The following is a 21,249-nucleotide window of genomic DNA, read 5'->3' as shown; positions in this document are numbered from 1 at the left end:
TCACATACATCACTGAGGGGTGGCTGTGGTTCCTGCAGCAACATGTCCGATGTGTCCTTGAGCAAGACACTAAACCCCGAATTGCTCCCGCTGCTTCGTAGTTGGCGTATGAATGCGCATAAATGGGATTATCTACTTCTGATGGTCTCACTACACAGCAACCATTGCCATCAGTACGTGAATGTGTAGGTGTGACATGTAAAAGCGTTTTGAATAGTCAGAAGACTAGAAAAGTGCTATACAAGCTCAAGTCCATTTACGGAAATCTTTAAAATATTATTATACTTTAAAAACTGTTCACTTTTTATTGTAGTCCATAAAAACAAACAGTAATAATAAAGGTGGTAACCATAATAATTATATTCAATCAACAACATAACAAAAGACAGTAAGAAATTAAATTAACTTAAGTTTTCTGTCATTCACAAAACCATCCCATGTAGCTAAAACATGTGGGGCTGTTACATGTCCACAGGAGAGTTTCAAAAGGAGCAAATCTGTGGAGTAGTCTGTTAGGAATGTCAAGGTTCGTTTTGTGGAGCACAGAGAGCTGATCCTGGTTAGAGTCACCTGACGAGAGAAATGTGGGATGTAGCGTAAGGTCACAGAAGGAGGTCACAGTCTCAGTGTAAAGAGTCTTTCTGCAGTAGCAGTGCACATGAATATGCCTTATTCTACAGAGAGGAAATCGTTACTCATATGTTCTCTTTTTCTGTCTGCACACACACACACCCACACAGATGAGGACGTTAGACTTGAACTACCTATAAAAAAAAAAAAGCTTCACAAGTTTCTAAAAGTGAAAATGAGCAAAAATCCCTTGAATTCTTTAATAATCTGACTACAAAGCACCAGGAGACTTCAGACATGCTGCTTTTTCTCCTATCTAGCCTCTTCAGCTTCATGGTACATAAAGTTACAAATAACAGTTTGACCCTGCTGTGAAGAAAGAATCGGACAGGTCGGGGAAGCGTCCGGCAGTTTAACAGTGCTCAGGATACAGGAGTGAAATCGGAGTCCCGGTGGAGGACAAAGAATTGTCTCTGGTCTGCCACAGAAGGAAGAGATTTTTCCTTCAATTTGCACCTTAAGTTCCAGTATGGAGTGAAGTCAAAGTCCAGCAGCAAAGCTGATGCTCTTCTGAGTCCGGAAATAAATTGTGGGTGCAGAACGAGAAGGACTAACCTGACTGTGCTGTACATGGTAGTTGGGGGGCGGGGGGGCGGGGGGTTGGCCTCTGAGAGAGAAAAACGTGCAAGGTGATTGGTCAGCGGGGCACCTGCATCTGCTGTGAGGTCTGTGATTGGTTCTGTGAGGTGACCTCTGGGCCCCGGCTGGCTAATCGGCTGAGGATGTTTCGCTCAGACATTTGCAGCCGCACGGCCACAGGGGGTATCCTGGCGATGGTTGCAGGGAGACGCGTGACATCAGCCTTCATGTCGCTCAGCAGTTCCTCCAGCTGTTTGAGAACTGTAAAAAATATATGAATGGTTATACTAATGATGGACTATTTTAGTTCTGAAGGATTCAAAATCAGTTGCATAAAGACAGGATACCGCACTGCAAAAAGGTTCTCTCATCATCATGGGGCAAAAAGCACAAGGGAACAAGAAACAATAGGGGTACGTTGTTTAGCATGACATGATTTAAGGCTGCTCCTTTCAGATGTAGGTAAACATTAACACTATAATGTGTTCTATAGATTTCAATGAGGTTAAAATTGAAAATAGCTACGGGTACTTTAATCTAGTTTAAATGAAAAGTAAATGACAGCACTTCACTTTGCAGTTAGAAAGCCAGAGCAAAGCCTGTGCAGCTTTTTTGTCCCTATCTCCTCCCTTTCTATCAGAGATGAGACTCTTTAATTGTCAGATTATAATCTGATATTAAACAGCTATTATCTAAATGTATTACTAATATTTATTTAAATAAACTAAAAGTTAGATTTTACTGAAACATAAACCCTTTCAGATATTTTCAAGGCCCATGACATCCTTACAATGCATACCTTGGTTTTTTCCATGTCTCACCTTTATGCAGGACTGCATTGGCAGGTTTGTTTCCAGACATGGACTCCTTGCTGAGGTGTTGGTGGGACTCAGCAAGACACTCCACTTCACTGAAGCGAGTGTTGAGGGCCATGGACGGGTGGGCCGGGTCCTCTGTCATGTTGAGGTAAGCTGCTCTGCGCAACTGCTCCTCGATCACTAACGCCTGCTCTAATAACTAAGCAGGAAACAAAGAAAGACAAGATGTCCAGTAAGATATGACAGAAACAAACATAAGCCATTTTAACATATGCACTTCTGAAGATTTCAGGTGGACTGCCTCTAAAATTCTCCTGATCTGGTTGTTCAGGCATGCATCTCAAATGGATGAAGCAACAGAGTCCGCTATACAACACTAAAATTATTATATTTTTCCTTCATATCAATGCTTTATGTAGTTCAACAGAATCACAACATCAAAAAAAGAGCAGAAAAGAACATCCTGGCTAACAGAGAGCATAATGCAGCAGTTCGATACTGTAGCGTGCACGGAGATCACACTGGTCTTATGCATACAGTCTAAGCACCGTGCACCGATTGAAGGTATTTAACGTCACCCCACTAGCTCGCAGTGCATTCTCCTGATTATATCCTGCTGCGTTCTCACATCAGCTCACTTGGATTTCACACGGAAATTCTACTAGGGAGAAAAATTCAGCTTTTTGCTTTCACACATGCAGCTCAAGTGCTTCAGGAGTTGTGAGGGAGTTTTGTGCCAGTGTGAAAGCAGCTATACATGCATACTTGGAGAAACACATGAGGGCTCTTCACCTTGAACCTGCGAGCTAGAAACTTGTTCTTGATCTCCAGGAAGTTGCCTCTGCTCATCTCCCCTTTGAAAGGCTCATTGAGGATGGCAAACCTCACATCGTTCTGCACATCCTGCCACCGAGCATAGCCGTGTCTGAGAGAGGCCGAGGTCAAGTGCAACAACATAATTCTCAAGAGTCATATCATGATTGCCATCTTTTTCTGCAGAAGGGTAATGATGATGATACCCTTGCATGCATAACACTTAACTTGAGGGCCGAATGGCATGAAGGCTGTGCACTAAAAATCTATTATTTAAAAGCTTACTACACAACCTCAAGTCCATCATTCTTACATCATTGTTAACAGTTACATAATAAAGAACCATAAAAGAAGAAACCAAAGGTGGAGAAAAAATCAGTGCCTGGATGGGCTTCATAAAGGTAGATTGATCAAACTCAGTGAAGTCATATGGAGCGGTAGCTTGCAATTGATTAATTTAATGATTAATGTGCTGACTATTAATTTCTAAAAAAAAAATGGCTGTTGACAAAACATTGGGAAATAATGGAAAAAGCCCAAATTACAACTTACTGAAGCCCAACCTGACCCCCTACAAACTTCTCATTCAGTCTATGATATGCTTTATAGTAAAGAGAGTTTGTTTACTTCATGAGTTAACAAAATCTGCAAATAATTATATTTGAGGAGTTTTCAAACAATCATACATGAAACGTCAATAGGGAAAGGATACTGTATGATTCCAGCCAGCAGCCAGTAGTCATGGCGACGGTGCCATATCTCAAATGTTTTCTTGGTGACAGTGGCCGCCCGCTCTTCATTCTGCCACAGAGAGTGAAGCTCTGGAGAGGTCAACAGACAGCAACGAAAAGAGAAAAAGTGTGGGGGAAAGTTATTTTGGTGTTTTTGCAACAGTTAGATTGTGCGTGTGTGTGTGTGTCTCTGCATGTGTGTTCACCTGTGAATCCTCCATCAGCAATGTTAAACATGAACCTCTGCTTGGTGGCTTTTTTCTTCTCCTCGCTGACGTTAACCACAGGAGCAGCTGTTCCTCCTTCTTTGGTGTTTTCTCCGTTCTGCAGTTTACCAGACTCGTCTGTTTTCAAACAATCCTTCTCCTCTTTTTGCTCTGTGAGAAAAAAAATTCAACATTTCAGAAGGAAAGCTCAAGTCAAGACATCCTAGCTCTTGGAATACGGCTGTAATAGTCAAATGATAAGTAATCACATTTCTTAAACTTTTACTAATCTCAAACTATTCAGACTAGTGATTGGTTTGAGTGTTTTATAAGAAAAAAGCATCTGGATGATGATGTTTGGTGTGTGTGTAAACATTTGTGCACCTTTCTTCTCCTCTGTTGGTGAACTTGTGTCCATCTTCTCTTCTTTTCCCTCCTCAGCTGAAACAAAAGGAGCACCGTAAGAGAATTAGATAAGAGGGGAAATAAGGGAATGAGACAAGTGAGACAACGAGAAGTGGAAAAAATAGTTTAAACACCACACCTTTAGACTTGTCCTCATCTGAGTCCTTGCCCTCCAAACCTTCTCCTTTGACCTCAGCAGGACCATCTTTCTCAGTTCCTGAAGTCTTGTCCTTCTCTTCCTTCTCCTTGTCTGCGTTTTCAGCCTCCTTCCCTTTTCCTTCTCCATTTCCTGTCTCCTTCTCTTTATCCTCTGTCACTTCAGAGGAGTCGCCCTCTCCTTCTTTCTTTTCAAGGACAGGAGATTTTTCAGACTCATCTGGGATTTCAATAATCTAGTGGAGAGACAGGGCAGCAAGTTTAAAACTAGAAGAATCTGATGCTCAGAACTTTTTGGACTGAAACAAAAATGTGTGAAATGGATATAAAAATCTGATTTACCTCTGGATCATCTGCCTTTTTGACTCCTTTGACATCCTCAGCCTCCTTCTTCATGTCTTCTTTGTCCTCTGATTTAGTCAAATCCTCTGTATAAAACCAATACACACATCAACGACAGGAATAAATGGCATTTTTTTAAGTCCTGTCCAGCCAATACATATATCATACTTTAGAAACTTAAAGGTTAGAATAAGACAGCAAACAGTATCTTCTGGCTAGCTGTTACGGTACTTTGATCAAATATTAAGAGCCTGTTGTCATGACTCCAGGGGTTACTTTAAGATTATAACATGGAGAAAAACTTCAATTAAGACTAGACTTTATTTCTTTGTTTTGAATTTAAATTTGAGTTTTGGTAATTTAGGATGAGTATGATGTGTGTTGTTTTTATTGGAGTGTGTTCGTACCTGGGACAGGAGTGTTGGGCTGTGTGTCTGCAGGGGTCCCAGTAGAAGGAGTCTTTGGGTCTTCACCTGCCGCCAAAGCTGCAGCTCTTTTGTTTTCCTCCAGCTCGGCCATCCATGGCATCGACCACTGACCGTTCACATGCTCAAACTCCTGCACCTGTTTGTAAACATGTAGATCAATCAGCCAATCACTAAGCTACATGTTTGCATAAGAGAGCAGTTACATGATCAAGACATGAACACTTTCAGAATTTGACACAGGTCACATGAACACTTTATTCCCTTTCAATAATCCAAATCAGATCTTACTCCCAACACAACATTTTCCAGTTTAGAAACCTCGGAAACGCCACATGTATCTTTTATTGTTGTACATTAAATGCAGGGTGTGTGGTTGCACAGAAACTTTATTACCGGAAAATTCACATAATCAAATCACATCATTCAAACAGCTGAGTAGGAATACTTTGTGCATATACAAATACTAAGAGAGTAGTAACTTATATTATGAGAACACATTTTGTACCGTTTTGGTTTTGAACTGGTATACCTTTTTCCTTATAAGTGACATCACACCAATACGGGTAAGCACATGCTGCCTGGAAAGCCCCTCACGTGGGACGCCGTCTGCAAAGGTCTCAGCTCCATCAGCCCCAGGCTCACAAAGGTGACGCATGAACAGAGACACGTAGGCCCTGAAAACACGTTGAAGAAGAAGATTCAGGGACAGCATCGTCCAACCTCTGGAAGCAGTGCTCACATTTCTCAGAAGGGGACGGGGAAAACAAATTCGCTCACAGCTGGAAACCTACAAAAGGCTTGTAGTCATTTCACATTGGCAATAATATTGCCATATAATAATGACCCCTATGTTTTGGTCTCTACACTGTAGCAGTACCTTTTAATTATATCAAAACATCTATTATAATGCAAGCTCCACTTCTCAAATGCCGCCTGCTGTCTGAACCTTAAAGGACAAAGAAGAACTTTGCCAGAATATAATGATTGAAATCCTCTAATGAAAGGTTGGGTAGAAAAGTTTATGAATCATTTCATGCTAACTTTGGTGCTTGAAAGTTTGTGCTAAAGACAGGTTTTGATGCTTTACATCTACTGGCAGACCAATGTTGAGACTCACTTGAATTCCTTCTCAGACTTCCCTCTGAGGTCCCTGACCAGCCACTGGTTGGTAAAAGCATCCTGGGGAGGCATCCCATAACGCATCACTGCATTCAGGAAAGCCTTTCTCTGCCTTGAGTTGAAGCCCAAAACCTGACAAGGGAAAAAATGCATTGAGAATTATATTCTCTAGAGGCGGCTTTGGAAGTTTCATCTCATCAGTAGGAACTCACCTCAATGTTGCCGCCCACTCTGGCCAACAACGGAGGCAGTGGTTTGTCCCGATCGTTCCTTAGCCCTTTGCGGTTTGGTCTGCGGGCGTTAGCTAAAACAAATTAAACATGGTCTAATTAAACATCTGGGGCTGACAATGAAGTTTCACTTAAGCCATACAAATGAAGAGTCAAAAATAAAACTGAAAGTTGTTCGATTGCCATCTGTGCTCTTAACAGCCTTACTTTGCTCTTTGATTGTGTTCCACTTACAGTTCATCACAGCAAACTCTGATCCTGCTGAAGCTGCCCCTCAGCGCTCTCTCTCTCTACAATAAACTCTTCTTCTTCGAGTGTGAAGCTTTCAGAACATTTACAACTGAAAGCAGTGCTGTGGTACGCTTCATTTAATAAAATAGAAGTTACAGAACCATAATTAATTGAGACTGAATAACAGTCAACACAAAATAAATGTATTCTCTGCACTTACAAATAAAAAAGTCAAATAAATAACAATGATGAACTGAAAGAAAAGAATAAATAGTAATGAACAGTTTGTTGTGAAAATAATACAAAGTGCTTTTTGGAAACAAACCTCATCAGAATAACTTAACAGTTGATGTGAACACAAACAACCTCTTTAAAGTGCAGCTATAAAGTTCAGCTGGCCCTAAAGCCATTGATTTTGATTGTTTTCCCCTGTTTCTTCTGTTTTCGCCTTCTCTTCATTTCCTTTTTCCTTGTTTTCCTGTCTTTTTTTGCCTCTCTACGCTGAATGCAGACGATGCAGCGACAACTGCTGCTTCCTGAGTAGATGTTGAGCTTCTCAGTATGGATATCGGAGCTGACGTCTGAATCTGAATAAACGTCTGTAGAGGTTGTTTGAAGGATGTTAGAGGATGAAAAAAAAACGGGGGTTCAAACAGTACTGAGGCCTTGTCAACAGGAAGTTCCACAATCATGTCTCAAGCAGTGCTTGGATCAAATCTCTGTAGATTTAAACAACCTAGAAAACATATGTGCAGTCCATCTTAAAACCAAAGCACACATCTCGTCTCTCAGTGCAGAGATGAAGACTGTGAGCCTCACCTTCACTCCGTTCATCGAAGTCCTCGTCTCCCTCCTCTGAAGCCACCGAATAATCAGACTGGTTATCAGACTGATCCTCCTGCCAGTCTAAACGGAGCATACACAGAGAAATGTTGAGAGGGGATACAAATGGAAAAAAGAAAACCCTTCTTTTGACGGAAAAGATAAAGAACATCCTAACTTCTTATGGAGCTGCAGAATCTTTAAATGATTGACAACATATTCAGACAGCAGGGGGAGCTGCTGCTTAAGAGTCATGTTTAACTAAATATCAGAAACAGTGGAGTTATCAAATTTTAACATCACTGAGGTGCTAATACTACACCAAACATACAACATAACACACATACACACAAAACATTTCACTCTGATTACAATGACTCCGATGGTTTCTCCTCACAAGTTTGAACTAAGAATTGTCTTTAAAATGCTCACTGCATGTCTATAAAAAATAAAATTGTTAAAATATTTTAAGTCACAACATTTAAGAAACATACTTTGGGGTTAAGTTATATTAATTACAATTTCTGATTTCTCTATTTTAAAGGATGAACTGATTTGCTTATTTCTCGTTTCTTGTATTTAGTAGTTCACAAAAGCATTTTCGAGTTTGATTTTACTGTCATGTTTGCATGTGTGGACCCCAGGAGGAATAGTTGCCACCTGGTTACATAAATAAATAAATGAGTAGGAACTTAACCCACAATTTCAGTTAGTCTTCTTCTAGTTATTTTTTGTGTGGCTACTATAATTCACTGAACATATGAGAGGATTCTGGGTCTCATCCAGAAACACTGACCCACACAATTTTGTAACTTTTCTTCATGAAACTCTCCCCCTGGATTCAAATCATTTTGAAACATGCTTTGTCTGAGGAAACCCAAAACTAACGTTTCTAAATCCAATCTCAAGCCACAAAACGACGACAAAACATCATGCAATGCACTCACTGGATTTTCTACACCAACACCACACAAACAGAAGTCCACCAACAGCACTGCACAACAAACACAAGAAAAGGTTTCATTATATGTTGTTCTGTACCCTGTCTTATACCTCGGTCCTCCTGGGAACCGTCATTGTAGTTGACTGGCTTTCGAGTTCTTTTGCCTTTGCCCAGATTTCGGGCGAGGTCCTCCTGCTGCTGCTCGTAGTGGTGACGAAGCAGCTTCTCCCAATAGTCAGGATCAACACTTTCCTCCTGCTTAATCACCTCTCTTTCCACCTCCTCCTCCTCAAACAAAGGCAGAAAATTAATGTGATATACAGATATATATCTATAGAGCTTATCAATAAAGCTAGATCTAAGTGAAAGTGGTCAAAGCCTGGAGCTGCTGTTACAACTAAAATTCAACAGTGCAGATATTTTTAGACTTTTACAACTACTGCGGATATCTCATTCATGTTGTGTAAAAAACTGTTAAATTACTAGTAAAGTTTTTATTGATAAACACACACACATTTTGAAGACACTCCTACCTCGTCGTCTTCATCTTTGACCACATACTGGGCCACTTTAAAGGAGCTGAGGTATTCGTTCATGCTCTGGAGCTCAGTGTCATCAGTGGCGTCCTGGTTCCTGTCCAGCAAACGGTCAATTGCCTGGTCATCGTAGTGGATCACACTGCTGTCATCCTCCTTGTTGTCCCCTAAATGCAGAATACATCTTAATAAATCTTTCTACCTCAGTCTTTTGCAACCAGTGGTAGTATTCTACTCATCCGCCTTAGTTTTATGTGTAGCCTAAAACATTTAAGTTGGTAAGCGTATCCTAGCCAAGAAAGCCAACCGTTTGACTGTTCATTACAGATTCTTTGGGGGGGGGGGGAAAATAACATTTCAACAAATATCGCAGCAGCCTTCATTTTAAATGGAATGAAGGGCAGCAAAACACCTGCCTCTTAAAATATACCATGCAAGTTATGGACTCTTTTGGTTAAGTAGAGGAGAATAAGAATGATGGATAACATTTCTTTAAGCTCAATATGGCCAATACCAATTAATTATTTTTTTGTACATGAGCTATGTCCTGATTGCAACATTAAATCTGAAGTGAACATAGCGGAGTATGGTACAAGGCAAGGAAAGGGAATGCAACAGCAACATGAGCAATGAGCAACACTCACCTTCTCCAAGTTCATCCTTAAACAACTCCTCAGTTCCAAACTTGAGGATGTCATCGAGCTCCTGCTTGGACATGGAGCCTGTCTTTGAGCCCAGACCAGGACGCACCACCAGATGGGTGAGCATCATCTTCTTCTTGGCCACCTGGTAGAGGGTTAAGAGACACAAATTTAGCAAAATTACACAAACTAACGAGCACACACTCCTAATATAGTTGATACAATTTCAGGAGGTATATGTAATCTCACAGACCTGTGTGATCCTCTCCTCCACAGAGGCTTTGGTAACGAAGCGATAAATCATCACTTTTCTGTTTTGCCCAATACGGTGAGCTCTGCTGAAAGCCTACAAAGCACAAACATGAAGCCAACAGCATAATCATCTATACTTTCAATGAACCATCGTACTGACATGAATGTGAGGTCATAGTCAGGGGGGTTGCATACCTGGATGTCATTGTGGGGGTTCCAGTCAGAGTCATAGATGATGACAGTGTCAGCAGAGGCAAGATTAATGCCCAAGCCTCCAGCTCTGGTAGAGAGGAGGAAAGCAAACTGTGGAGCACCAGGAGCTGTTGGGATGAACAACAGAAAAAGAAAAACAGAGACAGAAGGAAATTATAACAAATATGAGGCAAAGGCAGCTTCTTTTAGGCATTACAACCACTATATGTAAATGGCTCACCATTAAAGCGGTCGATGGCCTCCTGCCTCATGTTGCCAGTGACTCCTCCATCAATTCTCTCATATTTGTATCCCTCGTTCTCCAGGAAGTCCTCAAGCAGGTCCAGCATCTTGGTCATCTGTGAGAAGACTAGAACTCTGTGGCCTCCTTCCTTCAGCTTCCTCATCATCTTCTGCAGCAGCGTCAGCTTCCCTGAAGACTTGGTCAGAGCGTTTCCTTCATACATGCCATTTGGAAGTTTTGGTGCCTCCTGCAATCAGAGATAATATTAAATAGATATCTGCATTGCAAATGTGTCAACACACAGACATAGCTCAACATGCGTCCCCAGAAGTTGCTTGTTCTAAAATATTAGTGTAAAAAGCATGATATCATACTGTAGCGGCTGCAGGAAAGAGGTAGGGGTGATTACAGCACTTTTTCAGGTCCATCACCACATTGAGCAAAGAGACTTGGTTTCCTCCTCCACGGATGTTCAGAGCCTCAAAATTACGGGTAAGAATGAACTTGTAGTATTTCCTTGTTACAAAACAAACATAGTAAAGAAACCCAATTAGGACTTTAGATATGAGATAAAGGAAAATGTACAATATGTAGACTTGTAGATTGATATTCCTCTGCTCTACACCTACTTCTGCATGGGGCTTAACTCCACTCTCACAATGAGCTCAGTCTTTGAAGGCATGTGTTTGAAAACATCTGCCTTAAGCCTCCTGAGCATGTGTGGTCCCAACATGTCATGGAGCTTCTTGATCTGGTCCTCTTTGGCAATGTCTGCAAACTCCTCCAGAAACCCTTCCAGGTTGCTGCACAAAATAAAAGCATCAAAACAGTGAGTCAGTGTGTGTGTCGCTCATAGTATCCTTAATTCTGTACAGCTGTGCATTCTATGTCTGCTACTTACTTGAATCTCTCTGGTGTTAAGAAGTTCAGCAAGTGGAAGAGCTCCTCCAGGTTGTTCTGGAGAGGCGTGCCGGTCAGAAGCAGCTTGTGTTGCAGCGGGTAATTGTTCAACACTCTGAAGAACTAAAACAGGGAGAAAGCCAGAGAAATCAGACTTACATTTAAAACACGGGATACACAAACATCTCTATGAAGTTCTCTGTATATAGTAACCTTGGACTGGTTGTTTTTGAGTCTGTGAGCCTCATCCACAACCAGACAGGCCCACTCAATGGATCCCAGCACAGCCTGGTCAATGGTGATCAACTCATAGGATGTCAGCAGGACGTGGAACTTGACTGTTGAGTCTTTCTGCAAGACATAAAGAGAGGTGGACTTTATTTTAGCTTCCAAACAGAGACATAAGTAGAAATATATTGATTGGGGTTCAGATGGTTTAGGATTAGTACTGTTTGTATAAATTTGCAGTATTCATACTAATACTATCAAGTGTTTCTGTGTTTGGCACCAATACGAACAGAAAACACAAAATCACGTAAAACATGTAACTCATCTGGTTTTTAATACAAAAGGGTCAAAACTGCAAGGAAATTCAAGTTGTTTGACCGGAGCCTAGGGTCAAATTTGAAACTGAGTTTTTGTTGACAACGCTTCTATCTTCACCTTCTTTCCTTACCTTCATCTTGGATGCCTTTTTCCCACCTCTGATGGCATTTCCCTCAAAGGAGAACTCGTTCTCTCTGATGACAGCCCTGCTGTCTTTGTCCCCAACGTAGGTCACCACATACATGTCCGGAGCCCACATCTCAAACTCTCTCTCCCAGTTTATGATGGTGGACAGGGGAGCACTGACAAGGAAGGGCCCTTTGGAGTGACCCTATAAAAATGCACGACAAAGACAACTCTAGTAAGATGTTGTACATATATTATCAAAGCATTTATAAAGCACTTTTGTCCAAACAATTTGGAACAATTTGGAGTGTGGTGTCTGGCTCAATAACAGAATGTACGTCAACAACCTACAAATAATTTGCCAAAACAGCTGTTCTTGTGTATTTAAGAGTTCTTCCCTCAGAACTTAGTTCATTTGTGTCACATGTCAGAAACCTTAACCACCAACACTTATTGACAGGTAAGGCCGACTGAACAAGTAAAGCCTCAGGGCCCGGAACTTAAGCGGAAACATGTTTTAAACATGTTATAATTACAAATATTAAAGAATTATTACGTATTCTTTCATTTTAAACTAAATTATACTTTCCTTACCTCTTTGTACAAAGAGTAAAGGAAGACAGCAGTCTGCACAGTCTTGCCTAACCCCATCTCATCAGCCAGGATGGTGTCTGTGGCCTGAGCCCATGAAAACCGCAGCCAGTTCAACCCCTCCAGCTGGTACGGATGCAGAGTTCCTCCTGTGCTGTCCAGGTATTCCGGCTGTCTATCAAACTTGCTGGTGGGCTGGAAGGAAGAAATCAAGATGGATATCAATTCCTCATAGGTCCTTATTCATGTTACTTTTCTTTTGCCAGGGCACTCTTGAAAATTAGATTTTTAATCTCAACTATTTTTGTTCCTGGTTCAATAAAGGTTCGAGAAAAAAAGAAAGAAAGAAAATCTTGACAGCATTGCTTTGTAATAAAAAAATGTAAAACATTGGTTTGTTGTAAATAGGGCAGAAAAAGTCCACAATAACCAATGTTGTGATCGGAAATAAAAATCAGTTATGAAATACTTACATCTACAACTGGATTAGCTGGTGGTCGATCAGCTTTCTTCACCTTGACTGTCTTCTTCAACTTTTTACCAGGTCTGCCCTCTTCACCCATCATCAACTCTCTGGAAAAAAAAAATTGTGAGATAGAACATATCTTCAAGTGTGTTAAAAAAATAATCTTAAACATGTCATTGCATACCTGTGATTCCAGTAAGTCTGTTTGTAGGTGTCAAACTCTGGGATGTCCATGTCCTCACTCTCCCAGGTTGACTGGTCATAGGCTAGATCCCTCCACTTGATTAAGTAATGCACGTTGTTCTTTTTATCAACACTGACATGAAGAGGAAACACAACAGGAATGAGGCAAGTTATGATGATGTGCTATTACTGTGAAGGCTCCCAAGGTGGTATGGATCAAAATCAAATCTTTTCATGTAAACTTTTGTTATTCAAATATTTACCTCGGTCCACCTCATATTTCTGATTCATATTTTAACTATATTGTAATTATACATTGCCTCTGTAGTGTCAAACCATTTCCACAAACAAACACAAAGAGCAAGTAACAAAAGCCAAATACTTCAAACAGCAAGAGTATTGATAGAATTGATAAGAGATTCAAATTTGGTAAACCTGTGGTTGAGGACGCGGTGGATCATCAGCCACTCCATCTTGACTCCATAGCGATAAAACTCCTCCTCCATGTGGACAAAAAGAGGATCCTTGTTCTTCCTCTTGGTGCTTTTGCCATCATCACCTTCACCTCCAAAATCCACAGGTGGTGGTTCGTCCATGTCGGTCTTTCTCTGGTAGTTACGGAACATCACCTGGCAGTTCAGCTCCAACTAGGGATGAGCAAGGTGATAAAGAAAAAGGGTCTTAACATGCAGGGCGACTAAGTTTGTTTGTCTTGTGTGTATGTGCTGAAAGAGCGCAGAAAAACTCAGATCCTTGTCTATAGGGGGCATTCAGTTTCAAAGAATGTGGTACCTGAAGCTCCAGCACCCAGGAGCAGTGCCAGTAGGACATATTGCACCATTTGACAAAGAACTCCCTCTCCCTGCGGCCTGCAAGCGGTGGGGGATCAGGAGCATCAGCAGAAAGGTCAGCAGGCCGAGGGACAGGCGTGGAAGCTGGCGGTTCCCCCCATCGCCATGTTAAAACCTTCTGGACTTTGCCCTTCATCTGTGGACACTGTTAGAAAAGATTAATTTAAAAAAGCATGACCATAGGTGAGCAGTCAATTGCAGATAAGAGTATTTTTATACAGTACAGTATGGATGGATGGTGGCTCTTTAGGATGTAAAATAGCAGCAGAATATATACTGCATCAAAGACTGCCAGGTTTATCCAAAATACTGTGGGCGTGCACAAGATGGAATCTGCATTCCCATGCTCACCCACGTAGGCACATGCACACATAGACTTGCACGCACCAGTGCACTGCACTCACCTTGCAGCGGGGGCAGATCCATTCTCCATTGGGGATTTCCGGCAGAGGAGGGTTGAGGCAGTGGATGTGGTAGGAGGAGGGGCAGGTGTCACAGCAAAGCAGCTCCCCTCCATCCTTGCACACCCTGCAGAACTCAATGTGGTGGTCATCTTCTTCCTCCACCCCATCGTCCCTCTGGCCTTCCTCATCCTCCCCTTCAGCCTCAGAGAGTTCATCCCTGGCCTCCCACTGGATCCCCTCCTTCTCCTGGTGGCAGAATTACAGACAGAGGGAGGGAGGTGGTGGTGTGTTTGTGTGTGTGTGTGTGTGTGTGTGTGTGTGTGTGTGTGTGTGTGTGTGTGTGTGTGTGTGTGTGTGTGTGTGTGTGCGCGTGTGCGTGCGTGAGTGGTGGGTGGAGGGGGGGCAGACAGGCAGGGAAGGTATGCGGAACGGAGTGAAGAAAAACAGGGGAGGGGTGTGGGGTGAATTCAATAGCACAGGGGGTTGGGTGGATGTGTGCATTGCGTGCGTGTGCATGTTTGCGTGTGGAGCCATGGTGGAGGGAGGGAGAGAGGGTGTGGGGGGAGGGGGGGCAGTGACACGTGTGTTGAGAAAAGGAGAGGACATACAGGAACACGGGGGAATTAGAGGACAAAGAGAATTTGAGAAGACAAAATTGTGTTACAATCACCTTTGAATTAAAGACCATTCCCAACAATAAACTGCAACTTTAAAGATTCATTACCATACAACCATAGTTTATGGACAGTTAACATTTTTGCACTGCTCAGGCCAAATTTTTCTATGATGCAACAGAGGGGCCTTCTCTGAACAGCAGTGATAAAAAAAAAATGTACAGTACTCACGCAGTGTGGGCAGCTCCACTTGCCCTCAGGTGCTTTCTCCATGTCAGGGTCCAGGCAGACCATGTGGTACGCACGTGGACAGGTGTCACACAAAATGATCTCTCCACCCTGCTGGCACACCTCACAGTAGTCCTGGTGGTCTGTCTCGTAGCCATCGCCGTCCTCTGTTTCCACTGAGAGAAGAGATCCACGGAATATTTGAGAAATGTGACTCAGAAAATCAGGACACATAATAAGCAATGTCCTTCATTTCGGCCTTGACTTTGATCTAGCTCGATGAAGCAAAACCTCCAGGTTTAAGCTGCCGTCTGTTCCCAAATCTTTATCCAACACTAAGGCACAGAGGAAAGTACAGACTTTTACAAAGTGTTTCAATGCCAACCTTTCTTCTTTTTCTTGGCACTCTTGGGTTTCTTCTTTGGACGACTGCTTCGGTTTGAGCCATCCGACACGGAGAAACTCCCATCATCAAAGTCACTGTCAACATCGGGTTCATCTTCATCGCTCTGCCAGAGAAGCAGTCAAAGAGATGACATTTGGAATAAGTAAGCCTGGTTGCATTATAGTACATTGTAGACATTACTGATTTAAGTGCATGAAATTGGCATGAAAGTCTCTTACAGAGGAGCGCTTCCTCTTGCTGTTGAGTCCCCCTAGTTTGATCTTAAGTGGAGCCACCTTCTTAGGTTTGGGCTTCGGCTGAGGTTTAGGCGTTGGCCTCGACTTCTTGCGTGCGTTTGGACCTAAGAGAAAACAGAGATTTAAGTCAAATTAAAAGAAAACTAACTTAAGAAGTTAGAAAAATATCCAACCAATAGCTAGTAATCATGTCACACACTGTTCTTACATTACCTTTGCCCTCTTTGGTCTTGGCTTTGCGGAGTGGTGGTGCAGGGGCTGCTGGAGGAGCAGCAGGTGTTGGGGCAGGGGCAGGGGCAGGGGCAGGGGCAGGGGCAGGGGCGAGTGTGGGTGAACCAGCAGCACTGGTTTCTGCCACTCCGTCTGTCCCTGCCACCACCATGTTCTCAACAGCTGCAGCCACATTGGCAGCTGCCAAGGCTGCATTGGCAGAGGCACAACCCTGCAGGAGGACGGAGCACAGGGTGAGAAACTTTTATCTTTAAAACACATTTAAGGACTTGTGAATGGCAAGTCTCATTCACAAGAAGTTGCACTTGTAATCTTGTTCATAACTGCAATACCTTCAGAGGGTTGTTGGTGCTGAATTCTCTCCACTTGGCCATCATTAAAGTCATCATCTTGGAGACGGCAATTTTGGGGTTCTTGGCTGCAATTAATGGCCTACAAACAACATTTGTACAAGAAATATGGTAACTAATTATATTTTTCAACACAGATATTTCCTTACTAACAAAAGTGGAGGTGAATAATAATATCTACAGTTGATATCAAAAGTGATCCTCACCTAACAAACTGGCTGAAGGACTTGTAGTTGGTGAGGGAGCTGTAGTCTTCCTGAGTAAACACATGGTCAATGTCTTTCATGCCCCAGGCCTCCAGTAGTTGTGTCGAGCTTTTAGGCTGCAGGTGGAGAACAAGTGAAGCAGGTTAGTTTTTCATGTTAGTCTAGGGGGAATTCACTATTCGATCTTCATAACTCTTTATAAGTCTGAGTGAGCTTTTACCTGGCAATCATCATCATCATCCTCGTCTTCTTCTGGTTCTGGATCTTTCCGTTTGCTTTTAGAGTTAGACGAGCCTCCTTTCTCTGCTGCTGCACTTCCTTTCTTCTTTTCTTTGGCAGAGCTGGAGCGCTTCTTCTTTTTCCTCCCCGGGGCATAATCACTTCCTTCACTCTCTGACCGCACACCTCCCTCCTCTGCATCTCTCTCTGCTGCTTCTACTCCAATCAGGCGCTCTGGGGAGCTGACTGGCAACTCCTGCACGACAAAGAGCCACTTAGCAAATAATGCAAAGACATGTGTGCTTATATACATTTCCTATATCTTTTACATCATATGTTTTAATGCCGTCCTTTGTATTTAGTATATAGTTCAAAATAATAATGCACCATAACCAAAAAGGGGAGCTTGGATGTGAAGTCACAAAGACTTGAGTCTGTTGGTTTATCTATTGTTAATAGCTAAAAGATTACTTAAGAACAAATATCAATACATATTTTTTACTCAGAATTAAAGTAAAATCACAAAGAATCCTATTTTCAAATCAATTATGATGTATTCATTTTTAACAGTTGCCTCACTGTCTGTTGTCAATAAAATGTAGAAGCAAGTGACAGCACTTGGTAGACTTATTTATAACCAAGTAGGTTTAGGTTATTTTAATTCATGATTCATTTCTCAGTAAATTTTAAAATTAAGATTTGGGAGATCAAAACTTAAGTCAATGCACTTGAATGTGTTGTGTTGGTCCACAACCCAAAGTTATACAGCCTACTGTCACAGAGCAACCCCTATATCCAAATGGAAGAGCTCCACACAATATTTTCTTTCTTTGTAAACTTATTAGTGAACCGGACTTATAAATAAAAAATATATACATGAATTTGATATAAGACAACTAATTAATAAATCAAATTAACCTTGCAGCTACAAAATGAGACAAAATTATGATTATTGGGTCCTAAATTTGAGTCAAAGGATTCACAGATGCCTCTAATAAATATTTACAGCTGGCAAAATAATAATAAATAATATTATAATAATAATAATAATAATAATAAAATATTTCACTCCTCTAGATGTGACCAGATTTGGTAAGTTGACACTTGTTTTATCGTGTAAACACTCAAAAACAAGGACAATCATCAGCCATAATTCTGTTTTAGTATCAGAATATGAAAAGTTTTACCAAAACAGCAAACTTACCTCTCTGATGGGTCTTTGCCTTTTGCTGCTCCTGTTCTCTCGGCTGCTCTTTTTAGCTTTCTTCTTCTTCTTCGACTTGGGTACCTCGTCTACGTCAGACACAGCAGCGTCCTCCTGCTGCTGCTCCTCCTCACCTGCGGGATGACAGGCTTTAATCAGCGAGAGAATACAGCGTTGTACACAGCGACAGGAGGAGCTTTGCTGCAGGCCAGAGGGAGGAAAAGAAGCAAGACCGCGCGCACTGGCACGACTTGGCACACGTCCGGTGCGCACATGGACGCGCACGCGCACACACGAGCACACTGAGTCCAATGTGAAATGCCACAACAGCACAGGTTAAAACTTGTCCGTCTTTGAAACTTTGACAGTTCACACTCTCAATCTCAAAAGCACGTGCGAGGTGTAGGGCGTATGAGGGGTAATAAACACGTAAAATAATACTGTAAACACTTGCCTGACAAGTTAGCTAACTAATCTATTATGGCGAGTGACGGGCGGCCCGAACTGACTCGTCCTGACTAGCTCAGGAGCTAATGTTAGCCTCGGCGAGCTCAAATGACAGCAAGAGATGGACCCTCTTCTTTCGGAGGAGGAGGAGGTAAAAAAAAGCGTGCTTACCGTGAAGAAGTGAGTGCTCGTCCGCAGGTCCGAAGTCCTCCCTCTCATCCTCGCTGCCCGACATTTCCCCTGCGTTTTTAATGTTATTTCTTACTGGTCGATTTAATCCCCCCCCCCGAACCTTTCTGCTCCTCGGTCGGCGAGGGAGGGAAAATGACGTGGGACGTGTTGGAGAATGGACCGGGGGGGGGGGTGTCCAGAAAGGGAGGAGGAGGGGGGGGTGCTGGAAAAATAAATAATAATAAATAAGGTAACTCATCCTTGCTCGTCTCTTAATATCTCAAACATAACTGAACAGCTGCGTGCTCAAATAAGTTGAATAACTGTATTATGCATGCTTTGACATTATATCTTTTTTGACAGGTAGGTGCAGCCTATTTCTACACAGATGTGAGGGAATAAGTGACATCAAACCTGACTTCAAGAATGAGCGGCAAGTCCGCACTGTCGAGTGAAAACAATACATGAAGGAAAAGTTTAAGCATTGAAACCCTACCTTGACACATTTGAAACTTACTGTACAGTGCGGTCCCGGGTCGAGGTGTCTTCTGTTTGGCCGCAAAAATTAACACGAGTCAGGTTGTTGGCGCGGCTGTCGTTGCCATTAAGTGTTTTTCATTAAGTCGGCTGAGCCAATGATCGGCGAAATTAAAGAAGTGTGCCGTCACTGACCCCAAAACACGTTGCTCCGTGCCCCTCTTCTCTCTCCCCCAACCTCACAGGCTCAGCTTAGCTAACATCCTCACAAACACACAAAGGGGGCAGACATCCCATAATAATCCCCCCCTCCCACACTCACACAGGACTCTGCATAGTTACCTCGCAACGGACAGACCATAATACTCAGCCTGCCCCCACCCCCTCCACCGCGCGCGCGCGCACGCACGTACACTACCACCACTAGACATGCATGCGCGAGGCTCGAAGCACGCACACTCCTTCCCCTTTCCACTAGTAGTCTCAGCCCCCTTAGCAACCCCGTTGTCATGGTGACACCCCCTCCCTCTTCTTCCCCGACAGACCATAATACTCCAGCAGTAGCAGCATACATCCCATAATATGCAACTCTTAAAAAAGACAAAAAAAAAAAATAGTCACATGTTCTCCAAGGGAGCTCAGGTCCACTGGTGACAGACCATAATACTCCCCATCATCCACCTGGGAGTGAGCAATGAGCATGAGTATGCCAAGAAGTCAAAGAGCCTTCCATTTTGTTCTCCTCGCACAGGTGGACTGTGCCCACAGCACTGGCTGTAGATACCACTCATGGATTCACAGAACTTGATGTGTGTCAGAATAGGCTATGATGACAATGCCAACAATGTTGCTCAGCATCATAGAAGCCGGCCGAGGCCTCCAGTCACTGTGTTGTCATCACTGATAGAAACTGCTACAACACTCAACTCAGTCTTCTTGTTTTATTGACCAACACGATTGGGTTCTGTGTGTGGTTTAGTCTTGTCCTTCAACTCTAAAAAAGGCCAACAGGTGTGCAAAGATGCAAGAGTGGTTGTAGAGTATTGTACTGAGTGTAAAATCTTGGTCTGATGTCGGATACTGCTGTATATTGATTCATTAAAACACACAATATGTTGCTTTCGAGTTATTTTTACAATGCATAAATAAAACAATGAGCTACTGCACATCAGATAACCATGAAAATAAATATGACTAAAAGGCTGATTTTCTAAGAATTTTCCAGACTTCAAAATCATGGATATTAGCACAAAGACACTACTACAACTGGCAATTATACTGTGAAAAAAATGTTTCTAATTGACTACAAGATCTATCAGAGTTCTAGCTGCTCCAGGTGTACTTATGCCTGCTGAGTAATAATATAAATAATATAATATAAAATAAAATAATAAAATTGGTTTCTAAAATGCCATGGTTCACTAGGGTTAATTTTGTTCAAATTTGAAGCACCTTCAAACAAGCAACATGTCCAAATAGGTGATTGAAAGTAACTTTGAAGCCACACTGTATTTGTTCTAAATACAAACTTATTAATGCAAATGTGTGTGCTGAGTCACTCCCTGAAGGCCCTAAATGCATGTATGCACTGTGAAAAGTGGAAACAGTATTGCAAACATAAGGTTGGGCTTCTCCTGCACAAGTGTATCAGTGATGGCATTTTCTGTACAGTATATTGGGTTCAGCTGGTATGGTAAAAGAAGATTCAAGCTCAGAGGCCTTCCATTACTTCCTCTACATGTATGGCCACTCTGCAGTATTCCCCACTCTGCAGTGCATGCAGATCACATAGCAACAAAGGCCTATGTCTGCCCGTTGTCTGTTCCTATCGCTTGAATGGCTCTTACACATGCATGTATGCTCACGCGCACGCACTCACGTGCAACTCCGTCACCAACACCTCCTCCTACTCCCTCCAACCCATATGTACAGTTATCTTTCCACTTCACACGCACTGCACCCCCCCCCCCCCCTCCACCACCACCACCACCACCACCATTCCATAATATTCATGGATCGTCCATTCCCTCTGCCCCCTCCCCCTATGTGCACGAAGCTCACCGCCCACTCTGCCA

The 21,249-nt window shown here is 42.5% G+C and overlaps 1 protein-coding gene across 5 annotated transcripts; it reads right to left on the bottom strand.

The window, feature by feature from the left end:
• Positions 1-291: 291 nt before the first annotated feature.
• Positions 292-18,878, bottom strand: chd4b (chromodomain helicase DNA binding protein 4b). Of its 5 annotated transcripts, none has more exons than XM_061049184.1 (39): positions 18,698-18,876; positions 18,080-18,213; positions 16,877-17,131; positions 16,657-16,772; positions 16,433-16,532; positions 16,083-16,311; positions 15,852-15,973; positions 15,613-15,736; positions 15,231-15,403; positions 14,386-14,631; positions 13,923-14,126; positions 13,566-13,777; positions 13,132-13,263; positions 12,955-13,054; positions 12,485-12,676; positions 11,895-12,095; positions 11,432-11,569; positions 11,220-11,341; positions 10,948-11,121; positions 10,693-10,834; positions 10,316-10,565; positions 10,078-10,202; positions 9,884-9,976; positions 9,634-9,775; positions 8,987-9,156; positions 8,564-8,741; positions 7,508-7,594; positions 6,440-6,531; positions 6,226-6,359; positions 5,638-5,782; positions 5,088-5,244; positions 4,681-4,766; positions 4,322-4,574; positions 4,162-4,218; positions 3,778-3,948; positions 3,553-3,661; positions 2,820-2,952; positions 2,031-2,226; positions 292-1,470 (listed from the first exon to the last, which is right to left on the bottom strand). In XM_061049184.1, the coding sequence occupies exons 1-39, from the start codon at positions 18,759-18,761 to the stop codon at positions 1,268-1,270; spliced, it is 5,961 nt and encodes a 1,986-aa protein (XP_060905167.1). In that variant the 5' UTR covers positions 18,762-18,876; the 3' UTR covers positions 292-1,267. The 5 variants fall into 5 exon arrangements, with proteins under 5 accessions (XP_060905167.1, XP_060905165.1, XP_060905166.1 ...); XM_061049182.1 differs by having other exon boundaries at positions 8,552-8,741; positions 18,698-18,875; XM_061049183.1 differs by having other exon boundaries at positions 8,552-8,738; positions 18,698-18,875.
• Positions 18,879-21,249: the final 2,371 nt, after the last annotated feature.

Source organism: Labrus mixtus, chromosome 11 (assembly GCF_963584025.1).
Source record: "Labrus mixtus chromosome 11, fLabMix1.1, whole genome shotgun sequence".
Classification (NCBI taxonomy): domain Eukaryota; kingdom Metazoa; phylum Chordata; class Actinopteri; order Labriformes; family Labridae; genus Labrus; species Labrus mixtus.
This window is presented reverse-complemented; position numbering and strand designations above follow the sequence as displayed.

Coding starts and splice junctions, on each gene's coding strand:
- chd4b (XM_061049182.1), bottom strand. CDS start 18,761: ATGTCGGGCAGCGAGGATGAGAGGGAGGACTTCGGACCTGCGGACGAG. Junction 9,977..10,077: donor ACCCCCACAATGACATCCAG/GTATGCAACCCC, acceptor TGTGCTTTGTAG/GCTTTCAGCAGAGCTCACCG. Junction 4,575..4,680: donor AAAAGGCAGATGATCCAGAG/GTAAATCAGATT, acceptor TCTCTCCACTAG/ATTATTGAAATCCCAGATGA.